Source organism: Cyclopterus lumpus, chromosome 2, assembly GCF_009769545.1.
Source record: "Cyclopterus lumpus isolate fCycLum1 chromosome 2, fCycLum1.pri, whole genome shotgun sequence".
NCBI lineage: Eukaryota > Metazoa > Chordata > Actinopteri > Perciformes > Cyclopteridae > Cyclopterus > Cyclopterus lumpus.
In genome coordinates, this window is record NC_046967.1 from 1,131,115 (window position 1) to 1,144,052 (window position 12,938).

General features: G+C 49.1%; 2 protein-coding genes across 2 annotated transcripts in view; both read right to left on the minus strand.

Annotated features, from left to right (window-relative positions):
* Positions 1–2,009, minus strand: part of LOC117741988 (transmembrane protein 198-B-like) — a 19,129-nt gene extending 17,120 nt beyond the window's left edge. The window contains exons 1-2 of the mRNA XM_034549300.1: positions 1,931–2,009; positions 1,397–1,820 (exon numbers count right to left, since the gene is read on the minus strand). The gene's annotated coding sequence lies outside the window, so the exon portion shown is untranslated. The remainder of the gene's footprint in view (positions 1–1,396; positions 1,821–1,930) is intronic.
* A 274-nt stretch (positions 2,010–2,283) lies between these two features.
* On the minus strand, positions 2,284–12,697 carry si:ch211-113j14.1 (cytochrome P450 27C1). Its single transcript, XM_034549149.1, has 9 exons — positions 12,415–12,697; positions 11,658–11,848; positions 11,380–11,579; positions 11,109–11,306; positions 10,857–11,020; positions 7,924–8,090; positions 3,955–4,036; positions 2,830–3,036; positions 2,284–2,746 (listed from the first exon to the last, which is right to left on the minus strand). The coding sequence occupies exons 1-9, from the start codon at positions 12,670–12,672 to the stop codon at positions 2,630–2,632; spliced, it is 1,584 nt and encodes a 527-aa protein (XP_034405040.1). The 5' UTR covers positions 12,673–12,697; the 3' UTR covers positions 2,284–2,629.
* Positions 12,698–12,938: the final 241 nt, after the last annotated feature.

A 12,938-nucleotide genomic window follows, 5' to 3' on the forward strand; every position in this document is an offset into this window, starting at 1 on the left:
CATCCATCCATCTGCTCTAATGAGACCCATCCACTCTGTGGAGGACCCAGATGGGTCCATCCGGGTCACCGACCCCCATCACAGACCCCCATCCGGGTCACAGACCTCCATCACAGACCTCCATCACAGACCTCCATCACAGACCCCCATCACAGACCCCCATCCGGGTCACAGACCTCCATCACAGACCTCCATCCGGGTCACCGACCTCCATCACAGACCCCCATCCGGGTCACAGACCTCCATCACAGACCTCCATCCGGGTCACCGACCTCCATCACAGACCCCCATCCGGGTCACAGACCTCCATCACAGACCTCCATCCGGGTCACAGACCTCCATCACAGACCTCCATCCGGGTCACAGACCTCTATCACAGACCTCCTTCCGGGTCACATACCTCCATCACAGACCTCCATCCGGGTCACAGACCTCCATCACAGACCTCCATCCGGGTCACAGACCTCCATCACAGACCTCCATCCGGGTCACAGACCTCCATCACAGACCTCCATCCGGGTCACATACCTCCATCACAGACCTCCATCACAGACCCCCATCCGGGTCACAGACCTCCATCACAGACCTCCATCCGGGTCACAGACCTCTATCACAGACCTCCATCCGGGTCACATACCTCCATCACAGACCTCCATCACAGACCTCCATCCGGGTCACAGACCTCCATCACAGACCTCCATCCGGGTCACATACCTCCATCACAGACCTCCATCACAGACCCCCATCCGGGTCACAGACCTCCATCACAGACCTCCATCCGGGTCACAGACCTCTATCACAGACCTCCATCCGGGTCACATACCTCCATCACAGACCTCCATCACAGACCCCCATCCGGGTCACAGACCTCCATCACAGACCTCCATCCGGGTCACAGACCTCTATCACAGACCTCCATCCGGGTCACATACCTCCATCACAGACCTCCATCCGGGTCACAGACCTCCATCACAGACCTCCATCCGGGTCACAGACCTCCATCACAGACCTCCATCCGGGTCACATACCTCCATCACAGACCTCCATCACAGACCCCCATCCGGGTCACAGACCTCCATCACCCCATCCGGGTCACAGACCTCCATCACAGACCCCCATCCGGGTCACAGACCTCCATCACAGACCTCCATCCGGGTCACAGACCTCCATCACAGACCTCCATCACAGACCTCCGTCACCCGGATCCACTGACCTTATTTCAAGCCTCCAGCGCCCCGCAGTTACCGGACTGCTTCACGTGCACGCGCCCCGGTTCATCAGGTTGGTTGACAGCAAGTGTGTGTGTGCGTGTGTGCGTGTGTGTCTGTTTGTGTGTGTGTGCGCGCGCATCTGAGACAAAAGAGACGCACCGAGCGCGTATAACCAGGCCACTCACCATTATTCCCGACAGGTTGACGCGCCTCGTGCGCGTTCACGTGAAGCCAAAAGGAGCCTTCCGAGTCCGGAGCACCGGACATGTTCAACGCCTTCTTCCCCGGCTCGGGTGCATTCCCGTCGGTGTGGAGGTCCGCGTTCCCCCGGCAGCCTGAGCTGGATCCCCGAGCGGACTAGTCCTCCGTGGGGGCAAAGGCGCGCGTACAGCGGGCTGGAGGAGAGGGGACCCCCGGTTACATGTCCGCTGGAGAGCAGAACTACATGCGGGAATGCGGGGATGCATCAGCCGGGTCCGGTCTGGAGGAGCGGAGGGATGCGGAGCCTCGCGCGGTGCTGCGGTTAGAGGAACGCGGCCTCCGCTGCAAAAGATGCGGAGTCTAGACCCACCGAGACGGGGATAGAAGTCCGCACATGCGCAGCGGCTCCTAGAGGCGGAGGTTTAAAACACATCCCCAATATGATTTTATTTATGAGAACAACGATTATATTCAACATGCAGAACGTGCACGTGTTAACATTGGTCCTGTTTAAATACCTGAGAAGAGCGCATTAAGCCACCTGGACGTCCTCGCGCACAGGAGATGGGCGGCGTCAAGCTGCTCAAAGTTAGGACCACCGGAAGTGGCGCTGTTTGACCTTCAAAATAATGGCCAGGTGCAGGATTTTCCCACCTGTCCAGGTGAACTGATATTAAACCATTGCACTGATCATAATGTTTTTATGTATCAATAATGTATGTTAAAGGTTTATTTGACTGTTCACGTGTTTAAATAAGTTAAATACAAATAAAGTAACCAACTGTACTGCAGAGAGGCCACGAGCCTCCAAAGACCCACAATGCAACACAAAGGCTCAGTGAACATCATCAATAGAGTCAAGATAATAAAAACAAGTTCAGACCAAAACTTTATTTAAATGAAGCGATCAACAACAACAACAACAACAACAACACGTAGTCAGTCATGATAACATTACAGGTGTTATAGAGGTTATGTCGTCTTAAATACAAACGGTTAAATCAATGTTCTGTGCAAAGAGAAGCTTTGATTGTTATTTAAACTGTTGCAAGAACTAATCCTCCTTTCCTTCCCTTGATTCCTCTCCTCCTTTCCTCCCCTCCTTTCCTCTCCTTCCCTCGTTTCCAAGTTGACTTTAAAGGTTATTTAATGGAGTTCGTTCTTCAACGTTGCTCCTAGAATAACGAGCAGCTCGCTGAGCCTCGGTGGCGCCCTCCTCAGGCCCGGGGCAGGAAGCGCAGGTTGATGGGCCTCGCGGGGACCAGCAGGGTTCGAGTCTTGGGCTCCACGACCGGAGCTCCGGGTTCGGGCTGGACCTCGTAGTGCTGCACGAGCTGAGGAGACAGGAAGGTGAGTTAAGGAGACACCGGGGTTGTTCTCTCATGTCAGAGGGGAAGGTCACGGTGGGGTTCCTCACCCGGGACAGGGCGAAGAACATCTCCATCTCCGCCAGCCTCTTGCCCACGCAGGCCCGCACGCCCACGCCGAAGGGGAGGAAGCTGTACGGGTGGTGGCGGTAGGAGCCGCCGGCGTCTCGCAGCCAGCGCTCAGGGGCGAAGAGCTCGGCGCCCACGAACTGCTCCTCGTCGTGACAGGTGGCGTAGTGGCACAGGTGGAACTGGGTCTGCAAAGAGAAGGGGTCAAGGGCTGGTCCCGGGTCACCGGGGTCAAAGACAAGGGGTCAAGGGCTGGTCCCGGGTCACCGGGGTCAAAGAGAAGGGGTCAAGGGCTGGTCTCGGGGTCACCGGGGTCAAAGAGAAGGGGTCAAGGGCTGGTCTCGGGGTCACCGGGGTCAAAGAGAAGGGGTCAAGGGCTGGTCCCGGGGTCACCGGGGTCAAAGAGAAGGGGTCAAGGGCTGGTCTCGGGGTCACCAGGGTCAAGGGCTGGTCCCGGGGTCACCGGGGTCAAAGAGAAGGGGTCATGGGCTGGTCCCGGGTCACCGGGGTCAAAGAGAAGGGGTCAAGGGCTGGTCTCGGGGTCACCGGGGTCAAAGAGAAGGGGTCATGGGCTGGTCCCGGGTCACCGGGGTCAAAGAGAAGGGGTCAAGGGCTGGTCCCGGGTCACCGGGGTCAAAGAGAAGGGGTCATGGGCTGGTCCCGGGGTCACCGGGGTCAAAGAGAAGGGGTCATGGGCTGGTCCCGGGGTCACCGGGGTCAAAGAGAAGGGGTCAAGGGCTGGTCTCGGGGTCACCAGGGTCAAGGGCTGGTCCCGGGGTCACCGGGGTCAAAGAGAAGGGGTCATGGGCTGGTCCCGGGTCACCGGGGTCAAAGAGAAGGGGTCAAGGGCTGGTCTCGGGGTCACCGGGGTCAAAGAGAAGGGGTCATGGGCTGGTCCCGGGTCACCGGGGTCAAAGAGAAGGGGTCAAGGGCTGGTCCCGGGTCACCGGGGTCAAAGAGAAGGGGTCAAGGGCTGGTCTCGGGGTCACCGGGGTCAAAGAGAAGGGGTCAAGGGCTGGTCTCGGGGTCACGAGGTCAAAGAGAAGGGGTCAAGGGCTGGTCTCGGGGGCACCGGGGTCACGGAGGTCAAGGTGCAGCTCTCATACCCGCTTCGGGAACCAGTAGTCGCCCACGACCACCTCGTCCTCGGAGATGAAGCGTCCGTTACCGGGCACCACGGGATAAAGACTGCAGAGGAACACAAGGTCAGAGGTCAGAGCCCTCTTCTCTGTGCTGAGATATATAAGATATATAAGATATATAAGATATCATCTATAAAATATGAAATTATCATCTATAAGATATGAAGATATCATCTATAAAATATGAAGATATCATCTATAAAATATACAAATATAATCTATAAAATATACAAATATAATCTATAAAATATAAAGATATCATCTATAAAATATAAAGATATCATCTATAAAATATACAAATATAATCTATAAAATATAAAAATATAATCTATAAAATATGAAGATATCATCTATAAAATGTAAAGATATCTATAAAATATACAAATATATCATCTATAAAACATAACATCATCTAGACCAAGGGTTCTTAACCTTTTTGACCTCGGGGGACGTCTTGGTTTTCTTTTGTTTTCTAGTTGATCTCATTCTGGGTTGGATTTGTATTCTATAACTAAATAAAATCCACTTACAGTTTATATTTTGGCATCACAGAACCAGCATATTGTTTATATGGTGACAAATTAACAATAACAGTCACAATGACAGATTTGAAATGCTTCTATTGTTTAATTCAATTCAATTCAGTTTATTTTGTATAGCCCAATATCACAAATCACAAACTCCCCTCAGAGGGCTTTACAATCTGTACACATACGACATCCCTGACCTTTGACCTCACATCGGATCAGGAAAAACTCCCCAAAAATAACCTTTGACAGGGAAAAAAGTGAAGAAACCTTCAGGAGAGCAACAGAGGAGGATCCCTCTCCCCGGATGGACAGATGAATAGATGTCATGTGACCAGATGAACAGTTACAGAGTTACATAAACACATTACATGAATATGACAATGTATGAATGGAACTCCAATCCATGAAACAGAAGGAGGTAGAGAGGAGGGGGGGGCGGGGCATCAGCAGGGCCAATGGGAGGCCGGCTCACCAGCATCAGACACCTCCAGGTCCAATGGACCCTATGAGACGTGAAGTCACAACGACTCCGGGGAGGAAGCAGAGTTAATAAGGTGCAATGGAGAGATGTAAATTCATCCATAAGGAGAGAGAGAAGAGGAGATAGGTGCTCAGTGTATCCTAAAACATCCCCCAGCAGCCTATAAGCCTATAGCAGCATATCAAGGGGCTGGACCAGGGCAAACCTGATTCAGCCCTAACTATAAGGGCTATTAAAGAGGAAAGTCTTAAGTCTATTCTTGAATGAGGTGACTGTGTCTGCCTCCCGGACTGAAAGTGGAAGCTGGTTCCATAAAAGAGGAGCTTGATAACTGAAGGCTCTGGCTCGCATCCTACTTTTTAGGACTCTAGGAACCACAAGTAGCCCCGCATTTAGTGAGCGCAGCTCTCTAGTGGGGCAATATGGTACTACAAGCTCCTTAAGATATGATGGTGCATCACCAATCAAGGCTTTGTAGGTGAGGAGAATAATTTAAATGTGATTCTTGATTTTACAGGGAGCCAGTGCAGAGCAGCTAATACAGGAGTAATGTGATCTCTTTTCTTAGTTTTTGTGAGTACACGAGCTGCAGCATTCTGGATCAACTGGAGGGACTTAAGAGACTTATTAGAGCAGCCTGATAATAAGGAGTTGCAGTAATCTAGTCTGGAAGTAACAAACGCGTGAACCAGCTTTTCTGCATCTTTTTGAGACAAGATGTGCCTGATTTTTGAAATGTTACGTAGTTGAAAAAATGCAATCCTTGAGATTTGCTTAACGTGGAGTTAAAGGACAAGTCTCGGTCAAAGATAACTAGAGATTCTTTACAGTGGTGTTGGATGCCAGGGAAATGCCATCTACAGAAACCACATCACCAGATAATTGATCTCTGAGGTGTTCAGGGCCAGTAAAATAACTTCAGTTTTGTCTGAGTTTAACATCAGGAAGTTGCAGGTCATCCATGTTTTTATGTCTTTAAGACATTCTTGAATTTTAGCGAGCTGGTTGGTCTCCTCTGGTTTGATCCATATATATAATTGAGTATCGTCTGCATAGCAATGAAAGTTTATGCAGTGTTTCCTGATAATATTGCCCAAAGGAAGCATATAATATATAGCATATATATATATATATATATAGTAAATAAAATTGGTCCAAGCACAGAACCTTGTGGAACTCCGTGATTAACGTTGGTGGTCATTGAGGCTTCATCGTTTACAAATACAAATTGAGATTGATCTGATGAATAGGATTTAAACCAACTTAGTGCGGTACCTGAAATGCCAATCGACTGATCCAGTCTCTGTAATAGGATGTCATGATCAATGGTGTCGAACGCAGCACTAAGGTCTAATAAGACCAGTACGGAGATGAGTCCTCTATCAGCACTAAGGTCTAACAAGACCAGTACAGAGATGAGTCCTTTATCAGCACTAAGGTCTAACAAGACCAGTACGGAGATGAGTCCTTTATCAGCACTAAGGTCTAACAAGACCAGTACGGAGATGAGTCCTTTATCAGCACTAAGGTCTAATAATACCAGTACAGAGATGAGTCCTTTATCAGCACTAAGGTCTAATAATACCAGTACAGAGATGAGTCCTTTATCAGCACTAAGGTCTAATAATACCAGTACAGAGATGAGTCCTTTATCAGCACTAAGGTCTAATAATACCAGTACAGAGATGAGTCCTTTATCTGATGCAATTAGGAGGTAATTTGTAATTTTCACCAGTGCTGTCTCTGTGCTGTGGTGTTTTCTAAATTCTGACTGAAACTTAACAATGTGATCCCAAAGACATTTATTTATTATCTGTATGTAAACACAACAAGACAAGTCAGTCTTCTTCTTCATATTGGAGCTTGTTATGCTGCGTTCATTCGCGCCTAAAGGGGGCGTGGCTTATCTCTGTGGCTTTAACCGTGGAAACAGTTATCATATCCTCCGTCCACCATGTACCAAATAACCACTAGTTCTGCTTTAAACTGGATGTGGACATCCCATAAACGTCGTAACATCTAACACCCTTGTGTCTGGGTTCATAACATCATCTGTAGGCTCACACAGCTCGGGGACTTCCACCGACTCCGTCTGGATAACTTCCACATCCAGAGCTGCTAGAGCAGCAGCAGCCAGGGGGCGGAGCTTCTCAACACTGATTGGCTGCTACTAGAGCAGCAGCAGCCAGGGGGCGGAGCTTCTCAACACTGATTGGCTGCTACTAGAGCAGCAGCAGCCAGGGGGCGGAGCTTCTCAACACCGATTGGCTGCTACTAGAGCAGCAGCAGCCAGGGGGCGGAGCGTCTCAACGCTGATTGGCTTTCACAACTTCGCGCCGCGTCATTTGCGTCTGTGCATTGACTTTGCATGTGATCCACTCGCATGGGATCCACTCGCATGGGATCCACTCGCAACACGTTTGGTGTGAACGCAGCAATAAACAACTCATTTGCACCTGCGGGCCGCGAAGGGCAGATTGGGGCCCTTTTTGCGGCCCAGTCGGGGTCCTATGGTTAAGAATCACTGATCTATAAGACAGTCACCTCATTTAAGAACAGACTTATAGTTAGGGCTGAATCAGGTTTGCCCTGGTCCAGCCCCTTGATATGCTGCTATAGGCTTATAGGCTGCTGGGGGATGTTTTAGGATACACTGAGCACCTATCTCCTCTTCTCTCTCTCCTTATGGATGAATTTACATCTCTCCATTGCACCTTATTAACTCTGCTTCCTCCCCGGAGTCGTTGTGACTTCACATCTCATAGGGTCCATTGGAAGGGTTGTTTCCTGATCCGATGTGAGGTCAAAGGTCAGGGATGTTGTATGTGTACAGATCATAAAGCCCTCTGAGGGGAGGTTGTGACTCTGGGTTATAGAAACTGAACCTCTCTGAGCGTGAGAGGCCTTCAGGAGTCTGCTCACCGTAGCGTCTCCTTGACGACGGCCTTCAGGTATGGCATCCGGCTCAGGTCCTCCGTGATTGGCTCCCGTCTTCCGGGACACACGGAGCTCACCTCCCGGTGCAGTCGCTCCTGAGCCCGGCGGTCCCTCGCCAGGTGGTACAAGGCCCAGGACAGGGTGTTGGAGGTCTGAGAGGAGGCAGAGGTCATTTATGAATGTATGGCTCAGGGTCATTTATGAATGTATGGCTCAGGGTCATTTATGAATGGATGGCTCAGGGTCATTTATGAATGGATGGCTCAGGGTCATTTATGAATGGATGGCTCAGGGTCATTTATGAATGGATATCTTCAGGGTCATTTATGAATGGATGGGTAAGGGTCATTTATGAATGGATATCTTCAGGGTCATTTATGAATGGATGGGTAAGGGTCATTTATGAATGGATATCTTCAGGGTCATTTATGAATGGATATTTTTCTACCTCAGAGGTGTTTCATTTCCTTCCTGCTGGAGGACCTGTGAACGTTCTGTGACTTCAGTGAAACAATGTGAGGAACACGACAACAAGCCTCAACCCCTCCTGGGAATGCAGCCCGACGGGCTCCGGCCCTCTGGGAGGTGGGGGAGGGGAACCAGAACCTGTTTCTGTTGTTCCCTCCAGTTGAAGATGGAAACTTTTCCACTTCAGAGACACAATATTCAGCTCTGTTTTCAACGTGTGTGTTCAGGGACATCAAGGAGATCTGAGTTCTGTTGTCCAGAACCTCCTCCAGACACAACATGCACAGGTGAGGTATGAAAGTATTCTAGAAAGTATTCTAGAAAGCAGACTGTTCACAACATGTATAGGTGAGGTATGTGGGCGGAGCCTCAGACATCAAGACCTCCAACAGGAAACTCCTCATGAGGAACACACCTGCTGGAAGTACTTTCTACTTCTACTACTACTTCTACTACTTCTACTACTACTACTTCTACTTCTACTCCTACTTCTCCTACTTCTACTCCTACTTCTCCTACTCCTACTCCTACTTCTACTACTGCTACTACTACTTCTCCTACTACTTCTACTACTTCTACTCCTACTACTCCTACTCCTACTCCTCCTACTCCTACTTCTCCTACTCCTACTACTTCTACACATACTGCTACTACTTCTACTTCTCCTACTTCTACTACTACTTCTCCTACATCTACTCCTACTCCTACTACTACTTCTCCTACTTCTACTCCTACTCCTACTACTACTTCTACTACTCCTACTCCTACTCCTACTTCTACTACTACTACTACTACTACTACTTCTCCTACTTCTACTTATCCTACTCCTACTTCTACTCCTACTACTACTTCTACTCCTACTTCTCCTACTCCTACTCCTACTTCTACTACTCCTACTTCTACTTATTCTACTTCTACTCCTACTTCTCCTACTTCTACTCCTACTACCACTACTTCTACTTCTACTCCTACTTCTCCTACTCCTACTCCTCCTACTTCTACTCCTACTACTACTACTACTACTACTTCTCCTACTCCTACTTCTACTCCTACTCCTACTACTACTTCTACTTCTACTCCTACTTCTCCTACTCCTACTCCTACTTCTACTACTCCTACTACTCCTACTTCTACTCCTACTTAACCTACTTCAACTACTACTACTACTACTACTACTTCTCCTACTTCTACTTATCCTACTCCTACTTCTACTCCTACTCCTCCTACTTCTACTTATCCTACTCCTACTTCTACTCCTACTCCTCCTACTTCTACTTCCTCTACTTCTCATACTTCTACTTTTCCCACTTCTACTTCTACTTCTCCTACTACTTCTTCTACTTCTCCTCCTACTTCTCCCACTTCTACTTCTACTTTTCCTACTACTTCTACTTATACTCGTACTTCTACTTCTACTCCTACTTCTACTACTTCTACTTCTCCTACTTCTACTTCTACTCCTACTTCTACTCCTACTTCTACTACTCCTCCTACTCATACTACTTCTACTTCTCCTACTTCTACTACTACTACTCCTACTACTTCTACTCCTACTACTACTTCTACTACTTCTCCTACTCCTACTCATACTCCTACTATTTCTACTTCTACTCCTACTTCTACTCCTACTACTCCTACTACTCCTACTTCTACTACTTCTACTCCTACTTCTCCTACTTCTACTACTCCTACTCCTACTACTTCTACTCCTACTCCTACTCCTACTCCTACTCCTACTACTCCTACTCCTACTACTTCTACTCCTACTTCTTCTACTCCTACTCCTACTCCTACTCCTACTACTCCTACTCCTACTCCTACTACTCCTACTCCAACTCCTTCTACTCCTACTCCTACTTCTACTTCTCCTACTCCTACTTCTCCTTCTTCTACTCCTACTCCTACTCCTACTACTCCTACTTCTACTACTTCTACTCCTACTTCTACTACTTCTACTCCTACTTCTCCTACTTCTACTACTCCTACTCCTACTCCTACTACTCCTACTTCTACTACTCCTACTCCTACTCCTACTCCTACTACTCCTACTTCTACTACTTCTACTCCTACTTCTCCTACTTCTACTACTCCTACTCCTACTCCTACTCCTACTTCTACTTCTACTACTTCTACTCCTACTTCTACTACTACTACTACTACTTCTCCTACTACTTCTACTACTTCTACTCCTACTACTCCTACTCCTACTCCTCCTACTCCTACTTCTCCTACTCCTACTCCTACTTCTACTCCTACTCCTACTCCTACTACTCCTACTTCTACTACTTCTACTACTACTACTTCTACTTCTACTACTTCTACTTATTCTACTCCTCCTCCTACTCCTCCTACTCCTCCTACTCCTACTCCCTAGTTTTTGATGCATTTTTATGCATTACGATGCATCATGAACCCTGATTGACTGAGCCCTGAAGGTTCCCCCCGCTCACCGTGTCGACGCCCCCCAGCAGCAGCTCGGTGACACTGATGTAGACCTCGGCTCTGCTCAGCCTATCAGAGGACAGCAGGTAGGTCAGGAACATGCCCTCCGCCGGCTCGCCGCCCGACACCTGAGCTTCGATTTCCGCGATCCTCCTGTCGATGAGTGAGCGAGCTGCGGAAACACAAACAGCTCTTTCCTCACTTGCATTTGAACGCCCCTTGGCGCACGCCCCTCCTGCGCTCGCTCCCCGGCCGCGTACCCACGTCGTAGAGGTCGTCCCAGGCCCGGACGAAGCGGCTCCAGAAGGGGAGGACGCCGCGGCTCCAGCGGGGGAAGAGGACCACGGTCTCGGACAGCGTCAGCATCTCGGTGACGGCGGTGATGAAGCGCAGCGTGTCCGGGGGGATGTCCTCCTCCAGGCAGCCCAACCTGCTCTCAAACAAGATGGAGGAGATACCTGCAGGAGGTCAAAGGGTCACAACCCGTCCCCCCTGACCTCGACCTCGACCAACACTTAAACCACCTCCCACCTTCAAAGCCGAACTTGTAGAGCTCGGCGGCCACATCGGACACGGTGGCCCGATCCCGGCTGCGGCTCCGGAGGAGCTCGACGCGCCGCAGCAGGTCCCCGACCACCTGCTGGATGACGGGCGCGTAGGCCACCACCTCCCGCGGCTTCAGCATCTTGGGGTTCAGGGCGCTGCGCATGCGGTACCACTCCGGCCCCGAGCTGGAAGGGAAAGAGCTTCTTCAGACCACACGCCAGAGGAACGTCTCCGTTGGACCGAAGGAACGCGGCTCCACTCACTCCACGTGCAGCCCGTAGGCCTGGCCCCTCAGGTCCCGGTACTCCTTCCAGTGGGGCAGCTCGGCCCGGCACGGGTAGCGGCCCTCCTGCTGGATCACCTGGGCCACGAGCTCCGGGGTCGCCACGTTGACCAGGTCAAACGGGCCGATCCTGGAGCGCCAGATGGGCCCGTAGAGGTTCTTCTGCACATCCTGAGTGGGGATTGGGTTTCACGTCACATATGTTATATATTATTATATCAATATTCTCAATACTTCTACCACAATAGTTTATTAATTACTAACAAGAAACAAATGACAAACGAGGTGAGTCCAAAGTTATTATTCACAATATGAATTTAAATCATCTTTAAATCTCAGTTTTTCATTTCTGTGTGATTATTAAGTTATTAAGACTTATTTTCGTGTCTTTATTACATTTATTTCTTGGGTTTTGTTTTTAATTTACAGGACAATCAGGTGATTTATTTATATATTATTTGTACATTTGAATATTGTTGTCACAGTTCAAAGTTCAAAGTTCAAAATTAGCTTTATTGTCACTTCTTCCATTTGTGCAAACATACAGTTACAGTTTCCTGTTGAAGCTTCTAGGGAAATATTTCTAGGAAATACTCAATACTGCACAAAATATACTAATATACTAATATACTACAAACCTTTTATTTAATCTCTATAATAAAAAATAAGAATAAACTCCAGTTTAAGTTTAATGTCGTTATGGCTCTTTTCATGGTTATGAATGTGGTAATAACGACCTGCAGCAGGTGGCTCTTGTCCGCGTACCCTCGCAGGAACAGCCAGTACAGCGTGGTGGTCGAGCTGGGTCCGGGCAGGTCGTCGATGCTCTTCAGCTTGCCGGCCTCCGCGGCCCCGCTGGCCGCCTGGACGTTCAGGGTCCTCCGGGCGTCGAAGCCCCGAAGCGGCGGCTCCGGACCGGCCCGGTGCGCCGCCGGAGTCCGGCAGCAGCGCGCGCAGAGCCGCAGAGCTCGAGCTGCAGCCGCCGAGGAGCTCATGATGGAGTCTGTGCGGTACCGTGTCGCTGGGGGGGCTTTTATTTTGACAGCGTTCACGGGACTTCCGCCCTGCAGGTTTTAAATGAATCATTGCGCAACTTTATTTTATTGATTACATTCTTTAACAAGTGTCTTTTAATGCACATACAAGGTGTAACATGCAAGTTAACCTGTTAGTTATGAGTGTTATTATTAAACATTATATATTATATTATTATTATGTGTTTACAGGAACAAGTAGTTCTACATAAGAAGATTGGTTTTGG

What these genes read in the sequence shown, in the direction of transcription:
- si:ch211-113j14.1 (XM_034549149.1), bottom strand. Translation starts at nt 12,672, where the DNA reads ATGAGCTCCTCGGCGGCTGCAGCTCGAGCTCTGCGGCTCTGCGCGCGC. An exon ending in TGCTGGGGGGCGTCGACACG is followed by an intron (nt 8,091 to 10,856) that starts GTGAGCGGGGGG and finishes GCCTCCTCTCAG; the next exon opens with ACCTCCAACACCCTGTCCTG. An exon ending in TGTTCTTCGCCCTGTCCCGG is followed by an intron (nt 2,747 to 2,829) that starts GTGAGGAACCCC and finishes CTGTCTCCTCAG; the next exon opens with CTCGTGCAGCACTACGAGGT.